General features: G+C 42.2%; 1 protein-coding gene across 5 annotated transcripts in view; it reads right to left on the bottom strand.

The window, feature by feature from the left end:
• The window catches only part of Clip1 (CAP-Gly domain containing linker protein 1), a 99,709-nt gene that overhangs the window by 46,789 nt on the left and 25,936 nt on the right, over nt 1-26,984 (bottom strand). For 3 of the 5 annotated variants that reach the window (XM_042668927.1, XM_042668925.1, XM_042668926.1), the window contains exons 4-10: nt 24,297-24,865; nt 21,809-21,933; nt 20,722-20,944; nt 15,478-15,675; nt 14,847-14,950; nt 13,309-13,369; nt 23-967 (exon numbers count right to left, since the gene is read on the bottom strand). In XM_042668927.1, the coding sequence (XP_042524861.1) occupies nt 23-967; nt 13,309-13,369; nt 14,847-14,950; nt 15,478-15,675; nt 20,722-20,944; nt 21,809-21,933; nt 24,297-24,865 (2,225 nt within the window). Of the gene's footprint in view, nt 1-22; nt 968-7,287; nt 7,393-13,308; nt 13,370-14,846; nt 14,951-15,477; nt 15,676-20,721; nt 20,945-21,808; nt 21,934-24,296; nt 24,866-26,984 lie in introns of all 5 variants that reach the window. The other 2 variants (XM_042668928.1, XM_042668924.1) reach the window with 1 other exon arrangement.

The following is a 26,984-nucleotide window of genomic DNA, read 5'->3' as shown; positions in this document are numbered from 1 at the left end:
ATGGAGGATTGTCAATACAAACCTTGCCACTTTCAGCATTCTTTTCAACCTCTAAAGTTTTAATCTGTTTCTCAGCTGCCTCAAGCTTCTGTCTAAGTGTCTCAATTTCCGATTTACCTTCGGAACTGGCTTTCCGAAGTGCATCAAGATCCAAGAGCTTTTCTTCAGCAGCCTTGAGCTGTGATGTAAAATTACCAATGACTTTGGCTTGTTCATTGCACTTGGCTTGCAGAACCTCTAGCTCCTTTACCTTTATCTCAGCCTCCTGCAATTTGTTTAACGTGTCTTCCATTTCCACTAGATGCTGGTCTTCGGCTTTGTCCAGTCTCGATTTGATGGCCTCCAGGTTGTCCTCCTTTTCCTTAATGATTGCCATCAGTTTAGACTTCAGGGCTTCTATCTCTTTAGCATGAGCAGACCGTTCAGAGTCTTGTTTATTCTGCAGACTTTCTATTTCATGCTGGTAATCTAGTCTCAATCTCTCTATTTGTGTCTTTAACTCAGCAAATTCGGCCGTCTCTGTTCCAACCCCTTTGCTAAAGGACACCTTCAGCTCCTCCATTGCCTGCTGGTGGGATGCGATGGCGGTTTCCAGCTTAGACTTCCACAGAGCTATCACATCTGAGTTCTCCTTGTTAGCATGGTCAAGCTTGCTTCTCAAGGACTCATTCTCTTTGGAAAGCTTCTCTGTGGCTACATGCAGAGCCTTTATTTCCTTCTGAAATGTCTCTTCCCGAGATCCAAAATGATCCTTCAGTGAAGTTATTTCTTTCTGGTGGTCAGTATGGGTGGATTCTAACTTTTCTTGCAAAGAGCTTATTTCTTGCAAAAGGGACAGCGACATATCCACATCTCCAACAGGTTTACTGGACTCTAGCCTTCTTCGGAGCTCAGCTACTTCCTGTCCTCTCAATGCTAGGTCTTTTTCTAGTTCCATTATACGAGACTTTTCTGACACAGTAGCCACCTATTAACAGCAGTCCAAAGAAAAAAAGTTCATTTAAATAACAAATCACCAATAAACTTTCTTTTGACAGTGAAGATCTTTACAAACTTAATGTTTGTTTCTCTGGGCCTGGGCGCTGTCCCTCAGCTCTTCAGCTGAAGGCTAGCACTCTACCACTGGAGCCACAACGCCACTTCCAGCTTTTTTTGCTTATGTGGTGTTGAGGAATTGAACCCAGGGCCCCATGCATGTGAGGCAAGCACTCTCCCACTGAGTCACCTTCCCAGACCTAACTTATAAATGTTTATGAATTAATCACTGTGACAATGGCTTAAGCCCAATTCTGGTAGCTCCAATTTAAAATTACAAACTTCGGCATATTTCTACAACTTTGAGATGCTTAAAAGAATCTAAAAATGGATACTGAGCTTAATTTACTCCAGTAATACTTGCTTTTCCTCTAAAGAAGCTGAAGTCAGGAAAGTAACCATTAACTGATAGTAAGATAACACTTCCCAGTTATATCCGCTCCTTATTTGGCTAGTTTTTCTACTCCTCACTGCCCAGGCTGCATAAATGCTTCTGTACCTTGTGCTTGATGATGTACTGGCCACATACAACCCTAAGGACTAAAATGTGGCTCATTTTATCTGATGTGACATCAGGTTTTGAGAACATAAGAGAAAAAAGAACTTTATATATATACATATATAATTACATATGTAGATACAGGTGTATATATATATGTAGATATGTACACACACACACATACATATTTTTTCTTTTAAAGCCAGTACTGAGGCTTGAACCCAGGACTTCTCACTCTCACTTGGCTTTTTTGCTCAAGGCTGGCACTCTACTACCTGAATAATATCTCCACTTTTTTTTTTGTTGGTCATGGGGCTTGAACTCTGAGCTTGGGTGCTGTCCTTGCGCTCTTCAACTCAAGGCGAGCGCTCTACCACTTGAGCCATAGTGCCACTTCTGGTTTTCTAGTGCTTTATTGGAGATAAGAGTCTCACGGGGAAGAAGGGGGGGACAGTGGGGGGGGGGGGTGCGCATGGGAAGGTGCTCAGTGGTAGAGCGCTTGCCTCACATACATGAGGACCTGGGTTCGATTTCTCAGCACCACATAAGCAGAAAAATCCAGAAGTGGCGCTGTGGCTCAAGTGGTAGAGCGCTAGCCTTGAGCTGACAGCGCCCAGGCCCAGAGTTCAGGCCCCACAACTGACCCCCCCCCCCCAAAAAAAAAAGCACACATCTCCTTCAGCCGGGTGCCAGTGGCTCACGCCTGTAATCCTAGCTACTCAGGAGGCTGAGATCTGAGGATCGTGGTTCAAAGCCAGCCCAAGCAGGAAAGTCAGAAGACTCTGATCTCCAATAAACCACTGGAAAACCGGAAGTGGCGCTGTGGCTTAAGCAGTAGAGTGCTCGCCTTGAGCTGAAGAGAGCAGGGACAGCGCTCAAGCCCAGAGTTCAAGCCCCACGACCGACCTAAAAAAAAAAAAGTCTCATGGTGTTTCCTGCCTGGGCTGGCTTTGAACTGTGATCCTCACATCTCAGCCTCCTGAGTAGCTAGGATTACAAGTGTGAGCCACTGGTGCCCGGCTATCTCCACTTTTTTTTGAGGGTTATTTGGAGATAAGTCTCTTGAGTTTATTTGCCTGGGCTATGTCCAAACTGAGATTCTCAGATCTCAGCCTTCTGAAATAGCTAGGATTATAGGTGTAAGTCAACTGCATCTGATACCTTATTAACAATTTTAATGTTAATAATCTTTTCGTGATTTCATGATGAAATTATATTTTAGATAAACTATTATTAAAATTTCAACTGTGGCCAGGTGGCAGTGATTCTCGCCTGTCATCCAGCTAAAATCTGAGTATTGTGGTTCGAAGCCAGCCAGAGCAGAAAATTCCCCTTAAGACTCTTATCTCCAATTAACCACCCAAAAACTGGAAGTAGCTCTGTGGCTCAACTCAAAGTGGTAGAGAGCTAACCTTGAACAAAAGACCTTAGGAACAGTGCCTGAGTTCAACAGACCCTGAGTTCAAGCCCCACGACCACCACCACCAACAACAAAGTTTTCAACTGTACCTTACCAAACAGTTAATGTGGGTAGTATAAAATCATAAATTCTGCACACGTGGCTGGAATGACCCTTCCATTGGCTAACACTGGTATTACTATCATGAACTCCAGTGAATAATATGCTGCCCATAGAATAAAGGCCTCAACTGGATAGAGAATTACTAACTTTTCTTTAAATGACAAAGAAAGACTACTTACCTGCAATAAGCAATAGAATCGTACAGAAGGACTCCTTTATGGACTTTATAATTGTATCAGCATTTTGATGTCTGTACCTCAACCTCATTTCCTAACCCAGTGGTTCTCAACACTAGAGTATATATAATCACCTCAAATGTACACCTAAAATGCAAAGTCCCATATATTACCACTTATTTTTATTCTTTTTGAGATCTGGAGGTTTTTAAATAAACACCCCCGAGCTTAACCTGCATATTATTTTAGTCTTAGAAAATTATTCCCCACAGCTACTGGGGCAATTAGCTCAGTACATGGAATACATGAAAAAGGGTAGCTTCTGGTATTAAAATCATTTGATTGACCTGGGATATAAAAGGGAACACAGCATTCATAAATATCAGTAATCCCAAATTTCAAGGATCAGAACTACTCCAATTTCAGACTCCTCTCCCACACTGCCTATATTGGGACAGAAAATACAGACAAGTTTTCTCTGCCCAGGACACACATTCTAATACTGATAAGACATCTAGGAAAAAGAGGACAAAGGAGTATGAGGGTCTCTGAAACTGCATAATCAACCACTCAGAATCCTAGAGCTGAATAAAATCACTGATCCTCAGGGTTATTATAGAGGCTTCAGGTTAAAGGTGTTAATTAATTCTTATGCTATTAATTAAGGAGTAAGAGTCCACAAGTTTGCTGCCTAAATAAGATACAAATAATAAAAAAAAAAAAAACCCTGCACCTGTCATCCTAGCTACTCAGGAGGCTGAGATCTGAGGAACGTGGTTCAAAGCCAGCCCGGGCAGGAAAGACTGTGATACTCGTATCTCCAATGAACCACCAGAAAACCAGTGGTGCTGTGGCTCAAGTGGTACAATGTTCACCTTGAGCTGAAGAGCTGAGGGACAGCGCTCAGGCCCAGAGTTCAAGCCCCACAACTGACAAAAACAAAAACAAAAACACACTGCTGCAGTCCAGTGGGGGTGCTAGTTCTAGGTAACAAGGCAAATTGAGAGAATGCCAAGTAAAAAGTCAATGAGAATATTAACACGACTCTTTTGTGGGGACAGTACTGGGGTATGAACTCAAGGCCTCATGTTTGCTAGGTAGGTAGTAGCTCTACTTCTGAGCCATGCGTCAAGACCTTCCTGCACTGGTTATTTTGAGATGAGGTCTTGGTTTTTGTCCAGGAGGCACTAGTACTGCACAATTTGCCTATTTTCTGCTTGTTATAAGAGGGATGACAGGCATGCACTACCATGCCTACCTTCTTATTTGAAATGGAACCTCGAGGACTTCCTGCCCAAGTTGGCCTTGAACTGCAATCCTCCTGATCTCAGCCTGCCATGTAGCTTGGATACCAGGCATGTGCCACTTGCACCTATTATTGATGAGAAGGGGTCTTAAACATCTGTCCAGGCTGTCCTCAAACCACAACCTTCCTAATCTCCCAGGTAGCTAAAATTACAGACCAGGCAACATGACTATCTTTTCTTTTCTTTTCTCTTCCTTTCTTTCTTGTCTTTCTTTCTCTCTTTCTCTCTCTTTCTTTCTTTCTTTTTTTCTTTCTTTCTTTTTCCAGTCCTGGAGATTGAACTCAGAGCCTGGGTACTATCCCTGAGCTTCCTTGTGCTCAAGGCTAGCGCTCTACCACTTGAACCACAGCACCACTTCCAGCTTTTGCTGTGTATGTGATACTGAGGAATTGAGCCCAGGGTTTCATGCATGCTAGGCAAGCACTCTACCACTATGCCGCTTTCTTAGCCCCAACATGACTATATTTTATGTGGCATTTTCGCATATGTAATAGCACTTCTTTTTTGGTAGTACTGTGGTCTGGACTCAGGACCTTAGAGGCACTCTCTCCTAACTAAGGAACAGCCTAACTAAGGAACCACACTTCAATTTGAAATTTTATTTTCCCTGCCATTGGTCAAAACTAAAAGGCAGGAGGCATAGCTTATTCTTCTTCCTATTTCTACAGCATCAAGCAATGTTCATAAATTGTATTCCCTGGCTAAAAAGAATTTTAAGCACTTCCTAAAAAGGAATGGAGTGATATGAAACTTACCATGGGTCACTGGTTATTTCATACTTGGCAATCCAAGAATGAATACCAATAACAGAAGACGACACAGGGCTTTTTTATGGGAAGATGTAAGTTTTAATTTTAAATAGTTGGTTGAGCCATGTCTTAGATAGATGCCTTTTTATCTAAAGCAATAAGAAATCAGGTGCCAGTGGCTTGCACCTGTAAACCTAGCCACTCAGGAGGCTAAGATCTGAGGATCATGGTTCAATGACAGTCCTTCTTGCTTGTGAGATTCTTACCTGCAATTATCTACCAAAAAGCCAGAAGTGGAACTGTGGCTCAAGTGGTAGAGCACCAGCCTTGAGTAAAAAGTCAGGGATAGCGCCTAGGCCCTGAGTTCAAACCCCAGGTCCCGCACAAAAATTAACTAATTAAATAATAAAAAGAAAGCATCAAATTTAGTTGCTGACAAAACTAAGATATGGGAGAGGAGTTTAGAAGTGAAAAGCACGAATATTTTTATGTCATCATCCAGTTGCCTCAAAGGATCTACACATCTTATCAATCCCTTTTATTTCCCAGATCAACTTTTTGGGTCTCAGACAATGAAGAAACAGCACCAAAATTATGCTTCTTTCTTTTTCTTACCGAATACAGGAGAAGTCATTTAAAAACCTTTTTTATTGACTAAAAACCTTTTCAATAAAAACATGATTGAGGGCTGGGAGGTGGCTGAGTGGTAGAGTGCTTGCCTTGCATGCCTGAGGTGCTGGGTTCGATTCCTCAGCACCATATAAGCAAAAAGAAAAAAAGCCGGAAGTGGCGCTGTGGCTCAAGTGGTAGAGCACTAGCCTTGAGCTGAAGAGCTGAGGGACAGCGCCCAGGCCCAGAGTTCAGGCCCCACGACCGGACCTCCCCTCCCCCCACCAAAAAAAAAACATGATTCAGAAAGATTACTCTATTTTCTAGATTTTTAGATCAATGATTTCTCAACAAATTTGTACAAATACTAATGATTCGAAAAAAAATCAGGACAACAAATTTGATCAAATAAGAATTTTTGAAACTTTAAAGTTAAGGACAATCACAGTCAAATTCATGATGTAAAGGTATATGTGAATATTTTATTATGTGACTCCAGTTACCTCTTTCAGCACAAAATTACTTGCACAATAAACTCCATCTGATGGTGGTTAAGAGCACAGATTAGAGGCAAAAGGCCTAAATGCAAATCCTGGCTCCTCTATTACTCTGAGCTCGTGGCCTTGAGCAAATTAACCTCTCTGTGCTCAGTATCAGATACAAAAGGGGAATATTCTTTACTACTGGGTTGTGGTGAGAATACTACTTGCAAAGCACTTGGTACATGGCATGATATAAGCATACACGGGTGTTCAATATGTAAGTGAACAAAAACAGGCTCCAAGGGCCAAACTTACATATTGAACTGGGGACAGTAAGAAGCAATTCTGTTCCCAACATATATGTCCTTCCTAACTACTGAGATGTCAATTTTGTGGGCGACACAAAAGCGGTAGATATGAAGAAAAATCAGCTATCATTAAGGTTAAAGTTCTTAAGTCAAATTAAAAAGAGCCAATGTTTCCATTTCCTCTCCCCAGCAGTGTAGGGGAAAGGCAAGAAATAAACATAAATTGTTTAGAAACCCATTAACTAGGAGTATGAGAACAAGAGGACAATTGACTGCTTGTGGCAAACTGAAGAAAAGTGTTTCAAAGAATTAATAAAAGAATCTCAAGTGCAATTGTGGAATTCATATCATTTATGTAGTTGTAAAGTTTCTTATCTCCCATTTTAGTTGGGTTAACCAAAGGAATGAGTTCTTCACTTCAGACAAAAGATCAAAAGAATACCTGTGCCTTCCCTACGCATATAAAGATCTGAGCAATACTGAGAGCAAACTCAGGTTGAACCACTGGGTCAAGGCTCAGGCTGATAGCAAGGCAGGTCACCCGAAGTGTCCACCATTCACACGCATGGGGCTGCTTCATTAAATAGTGAAAACCATTACCCTAGTGTCTTCTAACTCCCTCTGGAGTTTGTCAGCTTTGGTCTTTTCAAAGAGTAGGCTCTGTTCAAGCTCCTTAATGCGGGCATGCTCCAGTTTGGTCTGCGTCTGTTAGTAAAAAGGAAGAGGAAGAAAACACAACAGTGCCACCATGACATGCCAGCACAAGAGGAGAGAGAGCGGCATGCAGAGCCACCAGTACCCTTCTGCCAAAGGATGAACAAAAGGGGTAATGGAGAAAGGAAGAAGATGGAATTGCGAGGAGTGGGTGAGGATGGATGCTATACATAAAAGGGTGAAGGTAGGCAGAGGACATGAGCTAGTCTGTTGAAAAAGGAAAAAAATGGAAAACACGTGAGGCAGGATGGAGTGTAAAATGCATGCAGCCAAAAAATGTTATATTGATAAGTGAAGTATATCAGCACAAATTAGAATAGTTAATAGTCCTCTAAAACTATCATCTTCCCTCCATCCCCAAATGGCTACTTGACATTAAGTGTATGCAACCGCTTTGATGACTTCAAAGGTAGACTGGGCATTGATGGCTCACACCTATAATCCTAGCTATTCAGGAGGCCGAGATCTGCCAGCTTGGGCAGGAAAGTCCATGAGACTATTATCTCCAACGAACTACTCAAAAAAAGTCAGAAGTCGGGGCTGGGAAGGTGGCTCAGTGGTAGAGTGCTTGCCTTGCAAGCATGAGGCCCTGGGTTCGATTCCTCAGCACCACATAAGCAAAAAGAAAAAAGCCGGAAGTGGTGCTGTGGCTCAAGTGGTAGAGTGCTAGCCTTGAGCTGAAGAGCTGAGGGACAGCACCCAAGCCCAGAGTTCAGGCCCCACAACCGGACGCAAAAAAAAAAGTCAGAAGTGAGGCTCTGGGGCTCTGGCCTTACCAAAAGAAGCTTGGGGGCAGTGCCCAGGGGTAGCTCAAAGCCTCAGGACTGGAACAAAAAAAAAAAAAGTGGCCCAACTCTCAGAATAATCTTTTAATCTTTGCTGACATTATACACACATATACACATACATACATACATATATAGTATATATGTATATATATATATATATACACACACATATATATGTATATATATGGCAAAGACAATGTGACAATTCACCAAATGTTCATGTCTTCAGAGCCAACCTTCTGACCTGACATAATTTGCCATGAGCAAGGGCCAAGAATTAACCTTAATGAAAGAATTTTAAAAATTGAGCTAATGAAATCACAGCAGTGGCCTCTGTTGGAATGGCTGAGAAGTGTCTGGGCAAGGTTCCCATCCACATTCTCACACAGGACAGGAAGGAGCCCCAAAAGTTCTAATTTCTTCCAACAGGGACTTTTCACACAATCTATGTGTGGGTGCAGAGGTTGGGGAAAACATTTCATCTCTCAGTCTCTGTCTTTTGAGTCTCTTAAGAAACAAAGAGTAGGGGCTGGGAAGGTGGCTCAGTGGTAGAGCGCTTGCCTTGCATGCATGAGGCCCTGGGTTCGATTCTTCAGCACCACATAAGCAAAACGAAAAAAGCCAGAAGTGGCGCTGTGGCTCATGTGGTAGAGCGCTTGCCTTGAGCTGAAGAGCTGAGGGACAGTGCCCAGGCCCAGAGTTCAGATCCCACGACCAGACCCCCCCCCCCCAAAAAAAAAGAAACAAAGAGTAGCCGGGTGCCAGTGGCTCATGCCTGTAATCCTAGCTACTCAAGAGGCTGAGATCTGAGGATCACGGTTCAAAGCCAGCCTGGGCAGGAAAGTCCGTGAGACTCTTCTCTCCAATTAACCACCAGAAAACCGGAAGTGGTGCTGTCGCTCAAGTGGTAGAGCACTCGCCTTGAGCTGAAGAGTGCACTGAAGAGTGCAGGGATAGCACCCAAGCCCAGAGGTCAAGCCCCATGACAGAAAGGAAGGAAGGAAGGAAGGGAGGGAGGGAGGGAGGGAGGGAGGGAGGGAGGGAGGGAGGGAGGAAGGTAGGGAGGGAGGGAGGAAGGAAGGAAGGAAGGAAGGAAGGAAGGAAGGAAGGAAGGAAGGAAGGAAGGAAGGATTTATCTCAAACTGAAAGGGACTAATTTTCATTCTAAAATGAAGTTGTTTGTACCAGCTCAGAGGTAAGTAGGAAATAGTGACAACACAAACATCACAGCGAGAACCAGGGCCTTGAAGACCTCTCAGGCACTCTGAGTTCCCTCATTATGCACTCAGATTATCTGCCGGAAACCCAGAAGGTACCCTTTTCATACCAGGCTCATGATATCAGTCTAAATGTATCTCTTAGCCCACCTACCTCCTCTACTCAAGAGGCCACCATGGACTAAAACCCACTCAGCAGCTGCAATTACTTGGATTAACTTAAATATTCTGTGGTTCATACTGTCCTGGGTTGTCAGTTCGGATAATTACAGACAACGAGAAAATGACAACAGAGGTCAAATGACACCAAGTAGAGCAGAGCTTGGGTAGAACGTGGGATATGAAAGCACAATTATGTCTTCACCCACTCCACTGGTGGTACATTCGGAGGGTTACTTTGTTTATGAACCAGGTATAAACAAGTCATCATGGGATATTAAAAAGGTAAATTTAAGAATTTCTAAATTCTCTGCTACATTCTTTACGCTCCTCAATAATATGATAAAATTAAAAACTTAATAGGATAGCCTCCTTGGTTGTTGACTTCATCTGCTTTCCTAAGAATCTAATCCAAATCTATAGTTGTGATTACAACTTCAGGAACTGGAATTCAAATTTAATAGAAAACTGCAAAAAGCAAGAACTCTTTCTTTTTTTGAACCTAAGTTAGGTGTCCTCCGGGAGAAAGGTCACTAAAGGGCAAACATCCATTTATTGTGGTCTTCTCCCTATTCAAAGATCTTCCCTCTAAGTCAGCCACACTCCTCACTGACAGGAATGCATACAAATGATTAGGGGCTCCACAGCAGCCCTTCACTGTCCTCAAGCAAGGGAACCAGCAATCCTCCTCCTTTCCACAGCCCAGGTGAAAGTGTGACACTGAACAGGACAATACTCCCTTGTAACCTACTGCTTTCTTAGAATAAAACATGGTATCCCAAGAGGAAAATCCTGGGGCAAGGGCTTCAAAGGAAAGCAAAGGCCTTGTGAGAAGCACACAAAGAGGCAGCAGGGAGGTCCCATGCACATTGACACCAGAGGCAGGAGCCTGTTCTGGAAAGAGTAAAAAGACTCAGATCACTGAAGTAGCTTCACAAAAAGGAACCCTTCAGAATGAAGACCATCTAATAAGTTGCATCTTGTTTATTTCAGCTGCTAAGAGATGGTTAAAAAAATACTTGTTTTAATTCTGAGATCTTGTGTAAATAAACCAAGGCAAAAATCTTACAGGCTATAGTCCACTGGCACCACAGCCGGCAATGGCACTGTTCTCAAGCCCACTTTGGTAAGCTTGTTTTGCATATTAAATCTCTAAGGCAAGAATTTAAAAAATAGGCACATCCAGTAGTGCTGCTACTAGGAAAAGCTCCCTTCAATAAAAGTATATTTAAAACACACAGTAGCTAAGTGCAATGGTGTGTGTCTATAATCCCAGCTACCTGGGAGGCAGAGAGATCACAAGTTTGAGGCCAATCTGAGCAACTTAGTGAGACCTTGTCTCAAAATAAAACTAAAAGAAGGCCTGGGGGATAGCTCAGTGATGGACTGTGTGCTTAACACCACAAGAGAAAAATTAAAAATAAATAAATCACAGTATCTTCACTTTCACACACCAAGGAAAGCACTGTAGCAACAAATGTGGAGTTTAATTTCTTGTCAGTTGCAACGGCAGGTACTGGACAGCAGTGGGAGCACGTGTAAAGGCAATCGGTACTGGTGCCTCAGGATTCCTGCTCTAGATGAAGACCCAACAACTTAGAAAACCTCCTCCTGCATCTCTACAACTCCGTCAGCTAACGTGCTTCATGCTTCTCATCAGCTATCATCCCTTAGAAGATACTATGAATTAGGTGAAGAAGGCTAGACCCTCAGACATTTTTTCCTCTTTGGCAAAAATCCTTTATAAATAAATATTTGCCTGTCCATTCAACAAATGAATGTATGAAACTCAGTGATCACATACAATTTCTTTAGGATACAAATGTAAGTGCTTTGAAAGCCACATGCAGAGAATATTAAGGTCAATGCCCCAAGGTTGGAGTATGCAGTTAGTGTTTGAGTGTATCAATAAGCATTTTAATCTGGAATCAATTTGTGTTAAGGGAAATATCCACACAGTTAAGTGCCCTCTTACATTCTCAGGATCTTCAGAAATCTGGCTCTTTTGCTATCAGCAAAAAAATAAAAAAATTAAGCAACAACAGCAAAAAAAAGAGATCCAACCAAAGTTTCAATATGTTAGGGTTTCAAGAAAACTTTGATTAATTTCAAGTAAGTTTATCAGACAGACTATACTAGCCTAGTTCTGATGTAAATATCTTAACCCACCCCACCCAAAAAACAGCAGAGGCTGTAATTCACATGAATTAGATGATGATATGAAACTTCTAATGAGACTGTGGAGTGTTTTTAAATGGATGAGCACAACACAAAAGTCAACTAAAGAATATGACTATATATGAAATGAATGAAGAATTTGTTTTGTATTGTTAATTAACCATTAAATTCTGGATCTTAACATAATTTAGAAAATATTCCCTTTACCCTTCTCCATTGAAGATACATTTATATCCAAAGAAATCAGAGTTCTTGTCTGGAAAGGCCATGATTTAAGTAGAGTGAGGGCAGCCAACAGACTCTAAATGCCCAAAATGTGTCTTCTGAAAACCAAAAGACTACTGCCATTTTTACTAAATGTAATAGAGTAAAAAAAACATTACAAGCTGGGCCCTAGTGGTTCATGCCTGTAATCCTAGCTACTCAGGAGGCTGAGATCTGAGGATCATAGTTTGAAGCCAGCTGGGGTAGGAAAGTCCGAGAAACTCTTCTGTCTAATAAACTACTCAGTAAATAAGCCAGAAGTGGTGCTGTGGCTCAAGTGATAGCGCACGAGCCTTGAGCAAAGGAGTCTAGGCAGAGCCTAGGCCCAAAGTTCAAGCCCCAGGACTGCCACAAATAAATAAATAAATAAATACAGATTCTTCAAAATTTGAAAAAGTTAGTAATTTATATTTATCATGTATCTGGCAGTGGCTTAAAAAGTATCAAAACCATTTAATTCTCATGTTTAATGTAAAATTATGAATTATTCCTAAAACTATGAATAGGTATATTTACTATGAATAATTATTAAGAGGTAAGAAACCTGGCTGAGCACTGATGGCTCAAACCTATAATCCTAGTTAATCACATCTGAGGATTATAGTTCGAAGCCAACCTGGGCAGGAAAAATCTGAGACACTTATCTCCAATTAACCACCAGAAAACTGGAAGTGATGCTGTGCCTCAAAGTGGTAAGAGCACTAGCCTTGAGTGAAAGAACTCAAAGACAGCTCCCAAGCCCTGGGTTTAAGCCCCAGGACCAGTACCGCCCCCCTCCAAAAAAAATAGTGAGAGAGAGAAACCTGGGAGTCTTTAATTCCTCTTTCCTACTTAGGGGAGGAGCAGGAAATGTTTCTCTCTTTGCTTAAGTTGCCCCAGTTTATTCTTTTTTAAGAGAGAAAGAAAAAAAGGAAGAAATCTGATATTAAAGGAAATCTCTGTGAATTTTTAAATGCCAAATAAAAAGTTGAGGGGCTGGCACAGTGTCTCACTTAGGACTGCCTTAAATTGCAGACACACTGCCAGATTTATGACCTGATTAAATCCAATTCATGGACTTGAATTTTCAAGCATGGAAGAGTAACGCACATTTTGCTTTGCCACAGAGATTGGGAAACCACAATCATGGGCTCAAGGAAAAGCACCATCACCTCAGTCACAAAGTATCACTATAATCCAAATGGGCCAGAGGCAGGGTACCTGCCATTCTCTGGCCCCAAGGATCAGTAGAGGATCAGTAGGTCACTCCTATTTTTCAGTACTAGTATCTAAAAAGAATTTAGATAGTTGGAAGAGTTTACCTCAAGATCGCCTTTAGTAATTGATTCTTCTTCAACTCGGAACTGAAGGTCCTCAACCTTCCTGTGGAATAAAAGTAAAGCACGTAAGTAACTAAGGGAGGGAACTTACCGATTCCACTTGGAAATGTGTATCAGTACTCTGGAGAACCAAGCAGGTGATGATAAAAAGAAATGCCTTGAGTCAAAGAGAATAGACATGGGTCTTCAGCGTTCTTCTAGAGTTGTACTCTAATAGTTTAGAAAACTGCAAAGGCTTATCCAGGAACTCATTTCAAAAGGCATGAGGTAGGAATTTAAAAAAACTGGTTTCCTTGCTCACAAACACCAGAACCCATCTATCAAAATAAAATCAGTCTAAAAAAATCTTTTTTTATGCCATAAAAAGATTTCAAAATTTAAGTGTATAATTTATGCTTTCCAATATAGAACACATAAGGCAGAGCAGTATAGAAAACAATGCCACTCCCACATCTGATTTTTTTTTTTTGGTCAGTCGTGGGGCTTGAACTCTGGGCCTGGGCGCTGTCTCTCAGCACTTCAGCTCAAGGCAAGAGCTCTACCACTTGAGCTACAGGACCACTTCCAGTTTTCTGGTGGTTAATTGGAGATAGGAGTCTCAGACTTCCCTGCCTGCGCTGGTTCTGAATCACAATCCTCAGATCTCAGCCTCCTGAGTAGCTAGGATTATAGGTGTTAGCTTCACATTTGATATTTTATAGAAGTTAATGGTTTTCTTGCATAGAGATCTCAGACTTAACACCTCCTAGATAATTTTAACATCTATTTCAAGATTAGAATAAAAAGATTCCTATCTATTGAGGAGGCTGAGGTTGTGGTTTAAAGCCAGCCTAAGCAAGGAAGTCTGAGACCTATCTCTAATTAACCACAAAAAAAGCTGGAAGTGGAGCTGTGATTCCAGTGCTATCTCTGAGCAATAAAACACCCAGGACCAGCAAAAAAAAAGGGTCGGGTGACAGTGGCTCACACCTGTAACCCTCACTACTTAGAGATCTGAGGATCACGGTTCAACCCCAGCCTAGTAAGGAAAGTTCATGAGACACTTAGGTACAATTAACCACCAAAAAGCCAGAAACAGAGCTGTGCCTCAAGTGATAAGAGTGCTATCTCTGAGCAAAAAAGCTGAAACAGTTCCAGGCCCTGAGTTCAAGCCGCAGGACCAACACTCATCAGATGCAAGGATAAACTCACAAAGACTAGGTAACTATAACCTTAATATCCCCTCACCAGGAATAGCTCCAGAATTACCCTCAGAATACCAAATTGGAAACACCAGTTTAGCATCCAGGGGATACTTAATAAATATATGTTATAATGAATTGGGTTATTTTTAAATGATTCCAAACTTCTTGAATAAAGTCAAATCGAAGCACACTCTTCATCCAGCATGAGCTTAATTTTTGCTACGGACAAGTTGGTTCTTTGGTTTTAAGGGTGGACAACATCAAACTGTTGCCAGGAAACTTTTACTAAGAAAAGGAAAAGGCCATACTTGCACCAGAGAACCCTTAAGAGATCACCTTTTCTCCTCTTCCAATTGATTGAGAAGTTCCACCTTCTCCCTATCAGCTGCTTCCACCATTGTTCGAAGCTGGTCCATCTTGGCCTCCAATTCCAGGACATGCTAGGGAAGTAGAAATGTCAGTGAGCAGCCTATCTCTGGTGCAGATACAGACCCAGGAGAGCATTACCATGGTAGATGGGCATCACTCTACAACCCTGTCACACTCGACTTTCTATTTTAATAGCTTATTCTCAACAGTAATACTAGAAACTACATGATGAAAAACCACACCATTCAGGCAACAAGGGACAATGTTACAACAACTCTCTTTCTTTCCAAAGGTGAAACATAAATTGATAGTAATCTACAAACAGGACCTGCTAAGGTCCTAGTAAACAAGTGACTTAACAGAGAGGGGTCCAAAGACTTAGATATAAAGATCAAAAGGCTGACATAGAATCAAAAAGAGTAAAACTTCATTTTTATGACAACAGAAACTGATACATAAGTCACAGCTTTCCAGCAAAGAAACTGATAGTCATTTCTGTCTCAAGACTAACTCCCTGGCTCTGAGAACACATTTCGGCTTCCTCACTCCATTGAGAAACCATCACCATCTCCACAAGAACGTCAGTGCCAGACTTCACCTGGTCATGCCCATCCCGGGCCAGGGCTAGCTCCTGCTCTATCTCCCCCACGTGGCTGGTGGCCTTGGCCACCTCGGCCCGCTCCAGGTCCCGCTCAGCCAGCAGCTGCTCAATGTGCTGCTGTTTCTCCTTCAGTGCCTCCTGGAGGGCAGTGGTACCCGATATCTTGCGGGCATAGCGGGAAGAGGTTTCAGTCAACTGCAAAGGAAAGTCAGAGAGGTGAAGGGCGATGGTGCTATCAGGCAGGCAGGAAGCAAGCGATGCATGCACAGCAGGTTTCTCCTCAGCAAAGCAAAAGTGTTGCCCCAGCTCACAGGTTTGTGAAGTATTAGGGAAAGTAACGTATCAACATCAATGTGTAAGGTGACTATATGGCTCACAGTAGGTATTTGGAGCTTTGCTGCCTGGGTCTGGTAGGAATCTAGAAAAATTCCACAGTACCCACTTGAAAGGCTTCTCTCAACTCCTTCAGCTTGACCTTAATAGTTATCTTGTTGTTGGGCTGAAAGCATAGCTCATGTGGTCCAGCACTTGCCTAGTAAGCACAAGGCCTTGAGTTCAAACTTCAGTACCACCAAAAAAATAAAATAAATTATCTTCTTGTGATGAAATTTGGGGCAACTTTTTGATCCTGAGATTTGTCACTAAAACTTTCTAAAAGCTTCTTAATCTTCTACATACTATTGTAACAAAGAGACCAGCCTTTGTTGGGCACCAGCGCCTCACACACTTGTAATGTAGCTACTCAGGAGGCTGAGATCTGAAAATATGTTCAAGATGATGGTTCGAAGTCCAGCCTGGGCACAAAATTTCATGAGACTCTGATCTCCAATTAATCAGCAAAAAGTTAGAAGTGGAACTGTGACTCAAGTTGGTACCGTGTTAGCCTTGAACAAAAAAGCTCAGAGACAGTGCCCAGGCCATGAGTTCAAGTCCCAGGACTAGCAGGGAGAGAGAGAGAGATCAGCCTTGGAGCCACAAATTGTTCAACTGATTAAATTTTTATCAAGATTGTCTTCATCTTTCTTTCAAAAGAAAAAGCACAGAAGAGTTTCATCCAAGAATCCAGCCTCCAGAACTTCAATCCCAATCACCAAAGATATTTATAAATCAGCTATGATGAGTAAATGCTAGTTATATAAGGGTGGTGCCTTGTGTGGTATGTGTGTGTGCATGCATGTATATGTGTGTATGTGTATGTCAGAATATATACCCAGACACATATACTTATGCCTTAAAGAATATATAATGTGCCGGCCACCGGTGGCTCATGCCTGTAATCCTAGCTACTAAGGAGGCTGAGATCTGAGGATCGTGGTTCAAAGCCAACCTGGACAGGAAAGTCCACAAGACACTTATCTCCAATTAACCACCAGAAAACCAGAAGTGGTGCTGTGACTCAAGTGGTATAGAGTGCTAGCCTTGAGCTGAAGAGCTGAAGGATAGCACCTAGGCCCAGAGTTCAAGACCCACAACTGACAAAAAAAAAAAAAAAAAAAAAATATATATATATATATATATATATATTATGTGTATGTATATCTATGTGTATATATATGTGTGTGTATATGTGTGTGTGTGTGTGTGTATATATATACATACACACACACCATATATATTATATACACAACGTTGGAGGAATGGAAGAAGTTTGTTGGGGCTGGGAAGATGGCTCAGTGGTAGAGTGCTTGCCTGGCATGCATGAGGCCCTGGGTTCGATTCCTCAGCACCATATAAGCAGAAAAAGCCAGAAGTGGGGCTGACGCTCAAGTGGTAGAGTGCTAGCCTTCAGATGAAGAGCTGAGGGACATCACACAGGCCCAGAGTTCAGACCCCACGACCGACAAAAAAAAAAAAAAAGAAGTTTGTGTAGGGCTGGGAAGGTGGCTCAGTGGTAGAGTGCTTGCCTTGCATGTATGAGGCCCTGGATTCAATTCCTCAGCACCACATAAGCAGAAAAAGCTGAAAGTGGCATTGTGGCTCAAGTGGTAGAGCACTAGTTTTGAGCTGAAGACTTGAGGAATAGCCCCCGGCTCAGAGTTCAAGCCCCAGACCAACCAAAAAAAAAAAAAGGAAAAGAAAAGAAAAAAAAAGTTTGTGGAGAAAGAGAAATAAAGGGTAGGGGGAAATGAGGAAGAAAAAAAGAACAGAGGAGAAGAAGGAGGGTCAAAGGGAGGGAGACCACTGGGATAGGGAGTCCTAGGACTCCAAGAATGTGTTCAGAGGCTGGGAAAGTGGCTCGGTGGTAGAGCGGTTACCTTGCATGCATGAGGCCCTGGGTTCGATTCCTCAGCACCACATAAGCAAAAGCAAAAAAAAAAAAAAAAAAAAAAAAAAAACAAGCCAGAAGTGGCGCTGTGGCTCAAGTGGTAGAGTGCTCACCTTGAGCTGAAGAGCTGAGGGAAAGCGCCCAGGCCCAGAGTTCAGGCCCCACAACTGAATCCCCCCCCCCCCAAAAAAAGGGGGAGGGAGGATGGGAAGGGATAGGCAGGGGAAATAAAGGAGGAGGCTACAATGCTTATAAGAAATGTACTCATTATCTTGCCCGTGTAATTGTAACCCCTCTGTACAGTATTTTCACAATAAAAAAAAAAGAATGTGTTCAGTTATGTCACCTGCTAATCCCTGATGCTAACTGTTAGCAGGTAACTGTACAAAGTAAATTATATTCTGTATACTAGGCTCTGAACGCTCCAAGTAAGGACCTGGCCTTCTCCCTTGACAAGCATTATCCAAGTCCTTGACTCGGCAGTCACTGGCTAGATCAATAGACTTTGCTTCATCTTCTGCAAACAAAGCTTCATTTGTTGCCTGAATGTTCTCTTCATCAGTCTATTAAGCCCTCTTCACAGGGTGTAGACTGAAAAGGTAGTGAGTATCTTTCATTTAATAATTCAGCAATTGGACGTCTATGAGAGCCAAAAAAATGCAATAAAACCCAAGATGTCGTGGAGGCTGGAGGATGGTGGGATGTCTCTTTGAAGAAAAAGTCTCAGTGCCCAAGGCACTTGTCTTCTAAGAAAACTGTATACAACATTTCCTGCTCTTAAGAGTCTTTAAGTCTGCCTTTTCAATCTCTATGTTTCTTGAACTATAATCCTTTTCATTTCTATGTTAAGCTATAGCTACAAGTTTAAAGAAATTACAAAAGAAATGTGGCAACTTAGATGTTCTTTGCTGCTTCATTTTGGGAAATTTTTTGAATTATATAAACATACTTGTAGGGAAGGGATTAGTTTTTGTCAGTCATTTGACCAATTTTCTACTTTAATTATATGTTTAAATTATACTTTTTCTTCCTAACATCTTCCTGAACATTAAATGTGAGGATCTCAAATCCTGTGCAGAGCTACCCAAGGGCCATTGGAGAGTACTTTTAAATTTTTAAATGTGTTTTAAAGGAAAACAGAGATACTGAAGAATTTTAGTTTACACCATGATGACTAGATCAAGGCAAGAGAATTTCAACATTAGACTGTACTCCATTTCTTTCAATAGCAGGTCTTTGCAAAGCCGAGTTCTGACTACAGCTAAGACAAAAAGCAAGTATTGTGAAAAGCTAATGAAGCATGGGAAATGAAGGTCACAGTGATAAACAGTATTCCAAGGTTTAACAAGGTACCCAGTGCCCAATGGGTGCTTACTCCCAGTAAGTTACTGGGTATTAAAAAAATAAATTTGAATTTGAATTTTTAAACTAAATTTTAATCTTTCTTTCAATTTCACTGTACGAGGATAGAAATATATCTCTGAGCAAGAGAATTTAAATCATACTTTCAATTATTTTATAACTTCTTCATACTCTTTCACAGTAATATTTGATTTAGAAACTATAGCCACCCTTCATAATGACACACAGAAACAAGTAGTCTCACAAGACACTTTCGTCTCTTTCAACAATTTTCTTCAATAAATAAAATGAGATAAGAGAAACTAGAACTGGTTTGCATGTAAGAAGAAAGACGGGTGGGAGCAGGACAATATCGTATTTCCCAATTGTTCTTAGAATAGCAGAGTAGACAACGTCCACATTGGAATTTGCTGAGCCTTTCTGAACAAGGCTTTGTCCACATGCTGGAGCTTGTTCTTCACTTCCTTCCACTCGCTTATTATGACTTCCTCAGAAAAGTCCACTGATATTTTTTCTAACGAGGATGTAGTCTTTTTTATGGGATGTAAACTGAAATAGTTCAAGCAGTATTTCTTTTTCCTGAACTTAAAAGGAAAAAACTCTGGCTGGAGGCATGCCTCAAGTGGTAGAGTGCCTGACTGGCAAGCAAAAGACCCTGAGTTCAAATTACAGTACTACCAAAAAAAGAAAGAAATTCCAGAGAAGCAGGACCACTCTCTTCCCCCTCCCCCCTCCCCACCAACCTCCACTCCCTGCCCCTAGCCTTCACTGCTGCCTTTCTCTGCTAAATCATCATGGTACAGAAGACAAAATGAGATCAAGGGCTAGAACCTTGCTACCAAAGATCCACAACCAACTCTTGTCTGAAGCTCACCATCATAAAGCAGAGATTCAAAATGCATTTGGAATAGAATTTTGTACTGCCATTTCTGAGGTATCTGCTTAGTGAAGCAGATAAAAGAAAATAAAGTTGAGGGCAGGGGTCAGGTGAAAGCAGTCATTACCTTTGACCCTAGTAAATACCAAGTTAACAAAAAGAATGAGGCACCATTTTAATTCTGACGATTCTATTTTCTTTACTCTAGATGGGACATGGGCAAGGGGATGATGAAAAAAGAGACAACTGAACACCAATGACATTTCCCAGCACCGTTCCAGCTCCAGAAGTGGAGGCCCGTCTACCTTCCTTTGGCTTCCATCAGGAGCGCTCCACACATAAACTGCTTTCAGGAGATTAGATTGTATTAACATGACATTACATTTCTAAGAACACACCTTTTCTCAAAACACTCTGGTTCCTAAAACTGTTTGAAATCAAAATGAGATGTACATATTGAGGAAACTTTCCTCAGAATTTTAGAGAAAAGAATAACAAGTTACTACAGATTCACCAAGTACTAGTAGATTTTTAACCTTCAGGAATCTACAAAGTGCTACTAAAAACTATTTCAAAAACCTTCTTGATGTCTGTCCGAATTACATTTTTCAAGACTTCCACAGAACTTCATATCTAGTTATGGACCACAATGAAGACAAGAATAAGCAAAGCAGAACTAAGGATGCTGTGCATGCCTGGAATGCAGAGAGCAAAGGAAGGAAGAAGGGAGGCTTACTAGTCCTGTCCGGCTAGGCTTGCTGCTCACAGAGGAGGCCACAGAGCTCATGGAGCTGAGGGAGGAGGCAGATGGGCTGCGCTTCAAGCCTGCAGGCGTAGTGGCCATCACACGCCTCACGGCGGCGGCCTTGGCTTTGGCTGGTGTTGTAGAAGGGAAGCCAATCTTGGTCACTTTGTGGACAGGAGCAAACAAGCCATATTTGGGTTGACACTGAAAATACCTTTCAAGAACAATGAGAACAGTAGCAAACAAAATTTAACTTCAAAAAGCTAACAACTATAACCAAGGACTCTTCCACCTTATAACATGTTGACTGGTTTTCTGGAAATTCTAACTCCAAGCTGGGGTTATTATATATTACAATGCGGCATTCACATGTATGTGAATTGACAAATATGTTTAAGGATGTTTTAGGGCACTAATAACAACATGCTCATATTTAGTTGAAGTTCTATGCCCAGGGCACAAATATTTCTACCATTTGATAAAAGTAAATTAAAAAAAAGTTCAGCCGGGTGCCCGTGGCTCACAACTGTAATCCAGATCTCAAGAGACTGAGATCTGAGGATCAAAGTTCCAAGCAAGCCAGGGCAAGAAAGCCCATGAGATTTTTTTTTTTTGGGTCTGGTCGTGGGGCTTGAACTCTGGGCCTGGGCGCTGTCCCTCAGCTCTTCAGCTCAAGGCTAGCACTCTATCACTTGAGCCACAGCGCCACTTACAGCTTTTTTTCTTTTTGCTTATGTGGTGCTGAGGAATCGAACCCAGGGCCTCAGGCATGCAAGGCAAGTGCTCTACCACTGAGCCACCTTCCCAGCCCCAAGCCCATGAGATTCTTATCTCCAATAAACTACTCAGAAAAGGTTGAAGTAGCACATGGCTCAAGTGGTAGAAGGCTAGCCTTGAGCACACAGAGGCTCAGGGACAGAGCTCAGGCCCTGAGTTTAAAGCTCTACAATTGGCCAAAAAAAAAAGAAGTGCAGCTCTACAAACACTCATTCATTTCTATTATACAGTTGTGGGGGCATCTATTTCAGCACTACCATGTCCAAGAGGGACACATGATGTCATACAATTCCAATCCTACCTTGTTCCAGCAACTGCACCATCATTCTTCCCAAGAGGTTCATCTAATTCCACACCACACCATTCCCCCTTGGCAAAGTCAGTCTCCCCAAGGAATCGGACTACACCAGCCTTAGTGCCACCAACCTAGAAGAGAAGGTAAAACTGAAGAAATGAACATAAACATAATTCTATAGCTTCATCTGTTTGTTTGTTTGGTCATGGGGCTTAAACTCTGGACCCAGGCACTGTCCCTCTGCTCTTCAGCATAAGACCAGTGCTCTAACACTTGAGCTACAGTGCCACTTCCAGTTTTCTGGTGGTTTATTGGAGTCTCACAGACTTTCCCTTTTCTGCCCAGGCTGGCTTTCAACCACGATCCTCAGATCTCAGCCTCCTGAGTAGCAAGGACTACAGGCATGAGCCATCGGGCATCTGGCTTCATCTGTTTGTTTTTTGTGTTGGTCTCAAGTCCCAAGTCTGGAACTCAGGGCTTGATATTGTCCCTGAGCTTCTTTTGCTCAAGGCTAACACTCTACTACTTGAGCCACAGCCCCACTTCCAGCATTTTTTTTGGGGGGGGGGGGGAAGGGATGGTCATGGGGCCTGAACTCTGGGCCTGGGCACCTGTCCTTCAGCTCTTCAGCTCAAGGCCAACGCTCTACCACTTGAGCCACAGTGCCACTTCCGGCTTTTTCTGTTTATGTGGTGCTGAGGAATGGAACCCAGGGCATCATGCTTGCGAGGCAAGCACTCTACCACTGAGCCACTTTCCCAGCCCCACTTCCAGCTTTTTTGTGTGTGATTAGAGATAAGAGTCTCCAGGATGGGGGCTGGGAATGTGGCTTAGTGGTAGAGTGCTTGCCTAGCATGCATGAAGCCCTGGGTTCAGTTCCTCAGTACCACATACACAGAAAAAGCTGGAAGTGGTGCTGTGGCTCAAGTGGTAGAGTGCTAGCTTTGAGCAAAAAGAAGCTGAGGGACAGTGCCCAGGCCCTGAGTTTAAGCCCCATGACCAGCAAAAAAAAGAGTCTCCAGGATATTTCTGTCCAGGTTGGCTTTGAACCAAGACACTCAGTTTTATCAGCCTCCTGACAGGATTCCAATTTTTGACTTTTATACAAAAGGTAGTGTTCCATAACTAACTTTTGGTCTATAAAAAAACACAGGAAAGGGCTGGGAAGGTGGCTCAGTGGTAGAGTGCTTGCCTTGCATGCCTGAGACCCTGGGTTCCATTCCTCAGCACCACATAAGCAAAAAGAAAAAAGCCGGAAGTGGTGCTATGGCTCAAGTGGTAGAGCGCTAGCCTTGAGCTGAAGAGCTAAGGGATAGTGCCCAGGCCTAGAGTTCAGGCCCCATGACCGGACCCAAAAAAATAAAAATAAAAATAATTAAAAAGAAAAAACTAAGGCAAATGATAAAGCATTAAAAAAAAACCCACAGGAAAAACCCTTTCTTGGTTTTATAATTATATCTCAGCCCACTGTATGGATTAATGAGATTGTGTTACATTCATAGTATTACAAGTTAATTTTCCTCATGTTTTTCTTTTTGCCAGTCCTATGGCTATAACTCTGGGCTTAGGTGATGTCCTTCAGCTTCTTTTTGCTTAAGGCTAGTGCTCTACCACAGGAGCCACAATGTCACTTCTGACTTTTTCTGTGATTAACTGGAGATAAGAGTCTGGTGGACTTTCCTGCCTGAGCTGGTTTTGAGCCATGATCCTCAGATCTTAGACTCTGAGTATACAATATTACAGGCATGACCCACTGGTACCCAGCCCTGTTTTAACCAAAATCATATGTACAGAACATAGCAAATTAAACATGATGTAATCTCTTCAAATAATCTACTGAATTCTTTGAGGGTGAGTCACGTTACTATCAAGACAACTGCTTTCTCCAAGAGGTATTAACAGGCTGTGGTAAATAATTTCAGGTAAATAATCCAGGAAGCCTGAACCAATATAGCAGGAACCCTAAGAGCACTGTGGATGATGACACTGGGGAAATTATCATATAATAATAAACTGATAAACCAGTGGCTCATGCCTGTAATCCTACCTACTCTGGAGGCTGAGATCGGAAAATCTCAATTCAAAGCCACCCTGGGCAGGAAACTCTGAGACTCTTATCTCCAATAAACCACTCAGAAAACCGGAAGTGGTCCTGTGGCTCAAGTGGTAGAGCGCTTGCCTTGAGCTGAAAAGCTGAGGGACAGCGCCCAGGCCCAGAGTTCAAGCCCCACGACCGACAAAAAAAAAAAAAAAAAAAAAGAATTTTGGTGATCAATAACTTTTAGGAGGAAGGGAAGCTGGGCATGATGGCACACACCAATAATTCCAAACTTTTAGTAGGCTGAGGTAGTTCTAAGCCAGTCTGGGCTTTATGGTGAAGTCCTTGATTCAAAGTGTTTCCTGTTTCTAAATCAAAGATTTCTATTGGGGAAAAAAAACTCAGGTTGAGAGGGAAAAAACAAAGTAGCTCTGATAAGATAAGTGCATAACTCACCAATACTCTGTCTCCAATTTTGAGCTCCCGTTCTCCTTTCTTTATTGAGCCAGCCTCTGAAAGGTTGGAGATTGATTCACTGGCAGTTTTTGTAAGGTTGCTGATCTGAGGTGTGGCTGTTTCCTTTGCTGTTGGCTGGGATGATTTATGGGGAATATTTGAGGGGGTGGCCTGGGAAGTGGACACCATGCTAGCTGCAGAAGTGGACAAAGGAGAAGCAGTTCTGGATGCATGAGCCATCTGCAAGCCATTGGCTTCATCTTCCGCTTGTACTTTTCTTGTTAACTTTGAAGGCCGAGTAAATATGCCCTTTAAAGGTTCACACTGAAAATACCGAACTCCTGCTACAGAACCATCGTTCTTGCCTATGGGTTCATCTAAAACAATTCCAGCCCACTGGCCTGGTGCAAACTGGGTTTCTCCAAGAAACTGGATAAACCCAGGCTTATTCCCATTCACCCAAACACGTTCTCCTACTCGAAAGTCATCCACAAATTCCTCTTGAGTCTCAGGAGATGGAGTGCTTGAAGCTTTTTCACTGGATATTGTTTTTTCTACTGGAGCTGAAGCTGAAAACAGAAAGTACAGAAGAGTCAATTTCATATTCAAGCAGCCATCCTCTAACTTAAAGTAAAATAGAAAAAGCAATGGCAACTGGAGTAGACAGAGTAGTTTTGGCTTCTTTGTAAGCCAGGTTATAGAGCAGATAGCGTACTTTCACTACCATTTTCAATGATGTCAAAACTCAGTGAACTAGGGAGTAAAAACTCAATGACCTTGCTGGATGCTAGTAGTTCACATCTGTAATCCTAGCTACTCAGGAGGCTGAGATCTGAAAATCGTGCTTAGAAGCCAACCTGAGCATGAAAGTCCATGAGACTCTCATCTCCAAAAAACTATTCAGAAAAGACTGGAAGTGGTACTGTGGCTCAAGTGGCATAGCACTAGCCTAGCGCAGAAGAAGTATAGGGTCAGTGCCTAAGCCCTGAGCTCAAGTCCAGTACCATCAAAATAAAACAAACAAAAAATAACAATGACAAAAACCATCAATGATCTTTATCTTTAGGTCAGATTCCACTTCTAACCTGCACATTAGATCCACTGAAATAGGCTGTATTCCAAGATTTGGGCAGTCAGTTAAAGCTGACAATACTTGGACCAGGGACAAGCACTAGTGGCTAATTACTCAGAAGGCTGAGATCTAGAGGACTGTAGTTTGAAGTCAGCATAAGCAAAAAAGTCTGCCAGACTCCGTCTCTAATTAACCAGCAAACAGTAGGGCTGGAAGCATGGCTTAAGTGCCAGCCAAGGAAGCAAAGCTAAGCAAGCACTAGACCCTGAGAGTTCAATCCCTGGTAGTGCCTCCAAAAAAAAAAAAAAAAAAAATACCCAGACGATTAATGGACCAAGTTAGTGATCAGATTTGAAAGGAGCCAGTGCTGTGGCCCCAGCTGTCATTAGTACACAATACTGCATTAATAATGATAGGGATAGAAATCACAGTAAAGGGCTGGGAAGGTGGCTCAGTGGTAGAGCGCTTGCCTTGCATGCATGAGGCCCTGGGTTCGATTCCTCAGCACCACATAAGCAAAAAGAAAAAAAGCCGGAAGTGGCACTGTGGCTCAAGTGGTAGAGTGCTAGCCTTGAGCTGAAGAGCTGAGGGACAGCACCCAGGCCCAGAGTTCAGGCCCCACAACCGGACCCCAAAAAAAAAAAAAGAAATCACAGTAAAGAAAAAAGTATAGTACGTGGCCAAATGTCTATGTAAAGTAACACAACTTTGTACACTCTCTCTACCCTAACAGAAAGACAGTAGTTACAATTTGTTTAAATATCTAGACTGGAAACTCAATCATATAGTCATCCAACAGGAATTTAGTAAATATTTAGTGTTAATTGATGAAGCATACATTTTTTTTTGGTCAGTCATGGGGGCTGAACTCTGGGCCTAGGCGCTTTCCCTCAGCTGTTCAGGTCATGGCTAGCACACTACCACTTGAGCCACAGCGCTACTTCCGGCTTTTTTCTGCATATGTGGTGCTAAGGAATGGAACCCAAGGCCTCATGCATGCAAAGCAAGCACTCTACCACTGAGCCAACTTCCCAGCCCGAAGCATACATTCTTAACCATCCTACCATTCAAAAGGCATATCATTATCTCAGGATGTAACACAACCTCTCTGAGTTTAATTTCTTCATCTATAAGGGGACAGTAACATCTCTCAAGGGCTTTTAAAATGAGGATTAAATGAAATACTGTATTTATTGATGCTATACATTTTCAATGAATTCCTGTCTACAAATAGTTCTCATAAAAACAAAGTGAGACAGCACAGCCTGTGCCCTAATAGAGACTGGAATCAAGGAGTTGGAAAATAGACAGGAAAGCAACACACCAGGTAGGCAGGAAGTGATGCTGTACAGGAAGAGCTGTCTTGGAAAAAGTCATCAGGGAAAGCCTAAGGCCTCCTGGACTTGTATTAGTGACCCACACAAAGTTGCAGAAGCTGTTGTTTATGTATTCTGAGCCTAAGGTATTTTGTATAGTAGGCTGAACAGACTGAGTTAACACATGTAAAATGTTGAGAATGTGTTGAACTGGCCTACAGCCAATCTGTCTGCTCCTCTGATGTCAGTGGCCACCACAAGACAATTAGTAACAACATTTTTTAAAGCAGACTAGTGGCG

Source organism: Dipodomys spectabilis, unplaced genomic scaffold (assembly GCF_019054845.1).
Source record: "Dipodomys spectabilis isolate Male_0828 unplaced genomic scaffold, ASM1905484v1 ptg000480l, whole genome shotgun sequence".
Lineage (NCBI taxonomy): Eukaryota > Metazoa > Chordata > Mammalia > Rodentia > Heteromyidae > Dipodomys > Dipodomys spectabilis.
This window is presented reverse-complemented; position numbering and strand designations above follow the sequence as displayed.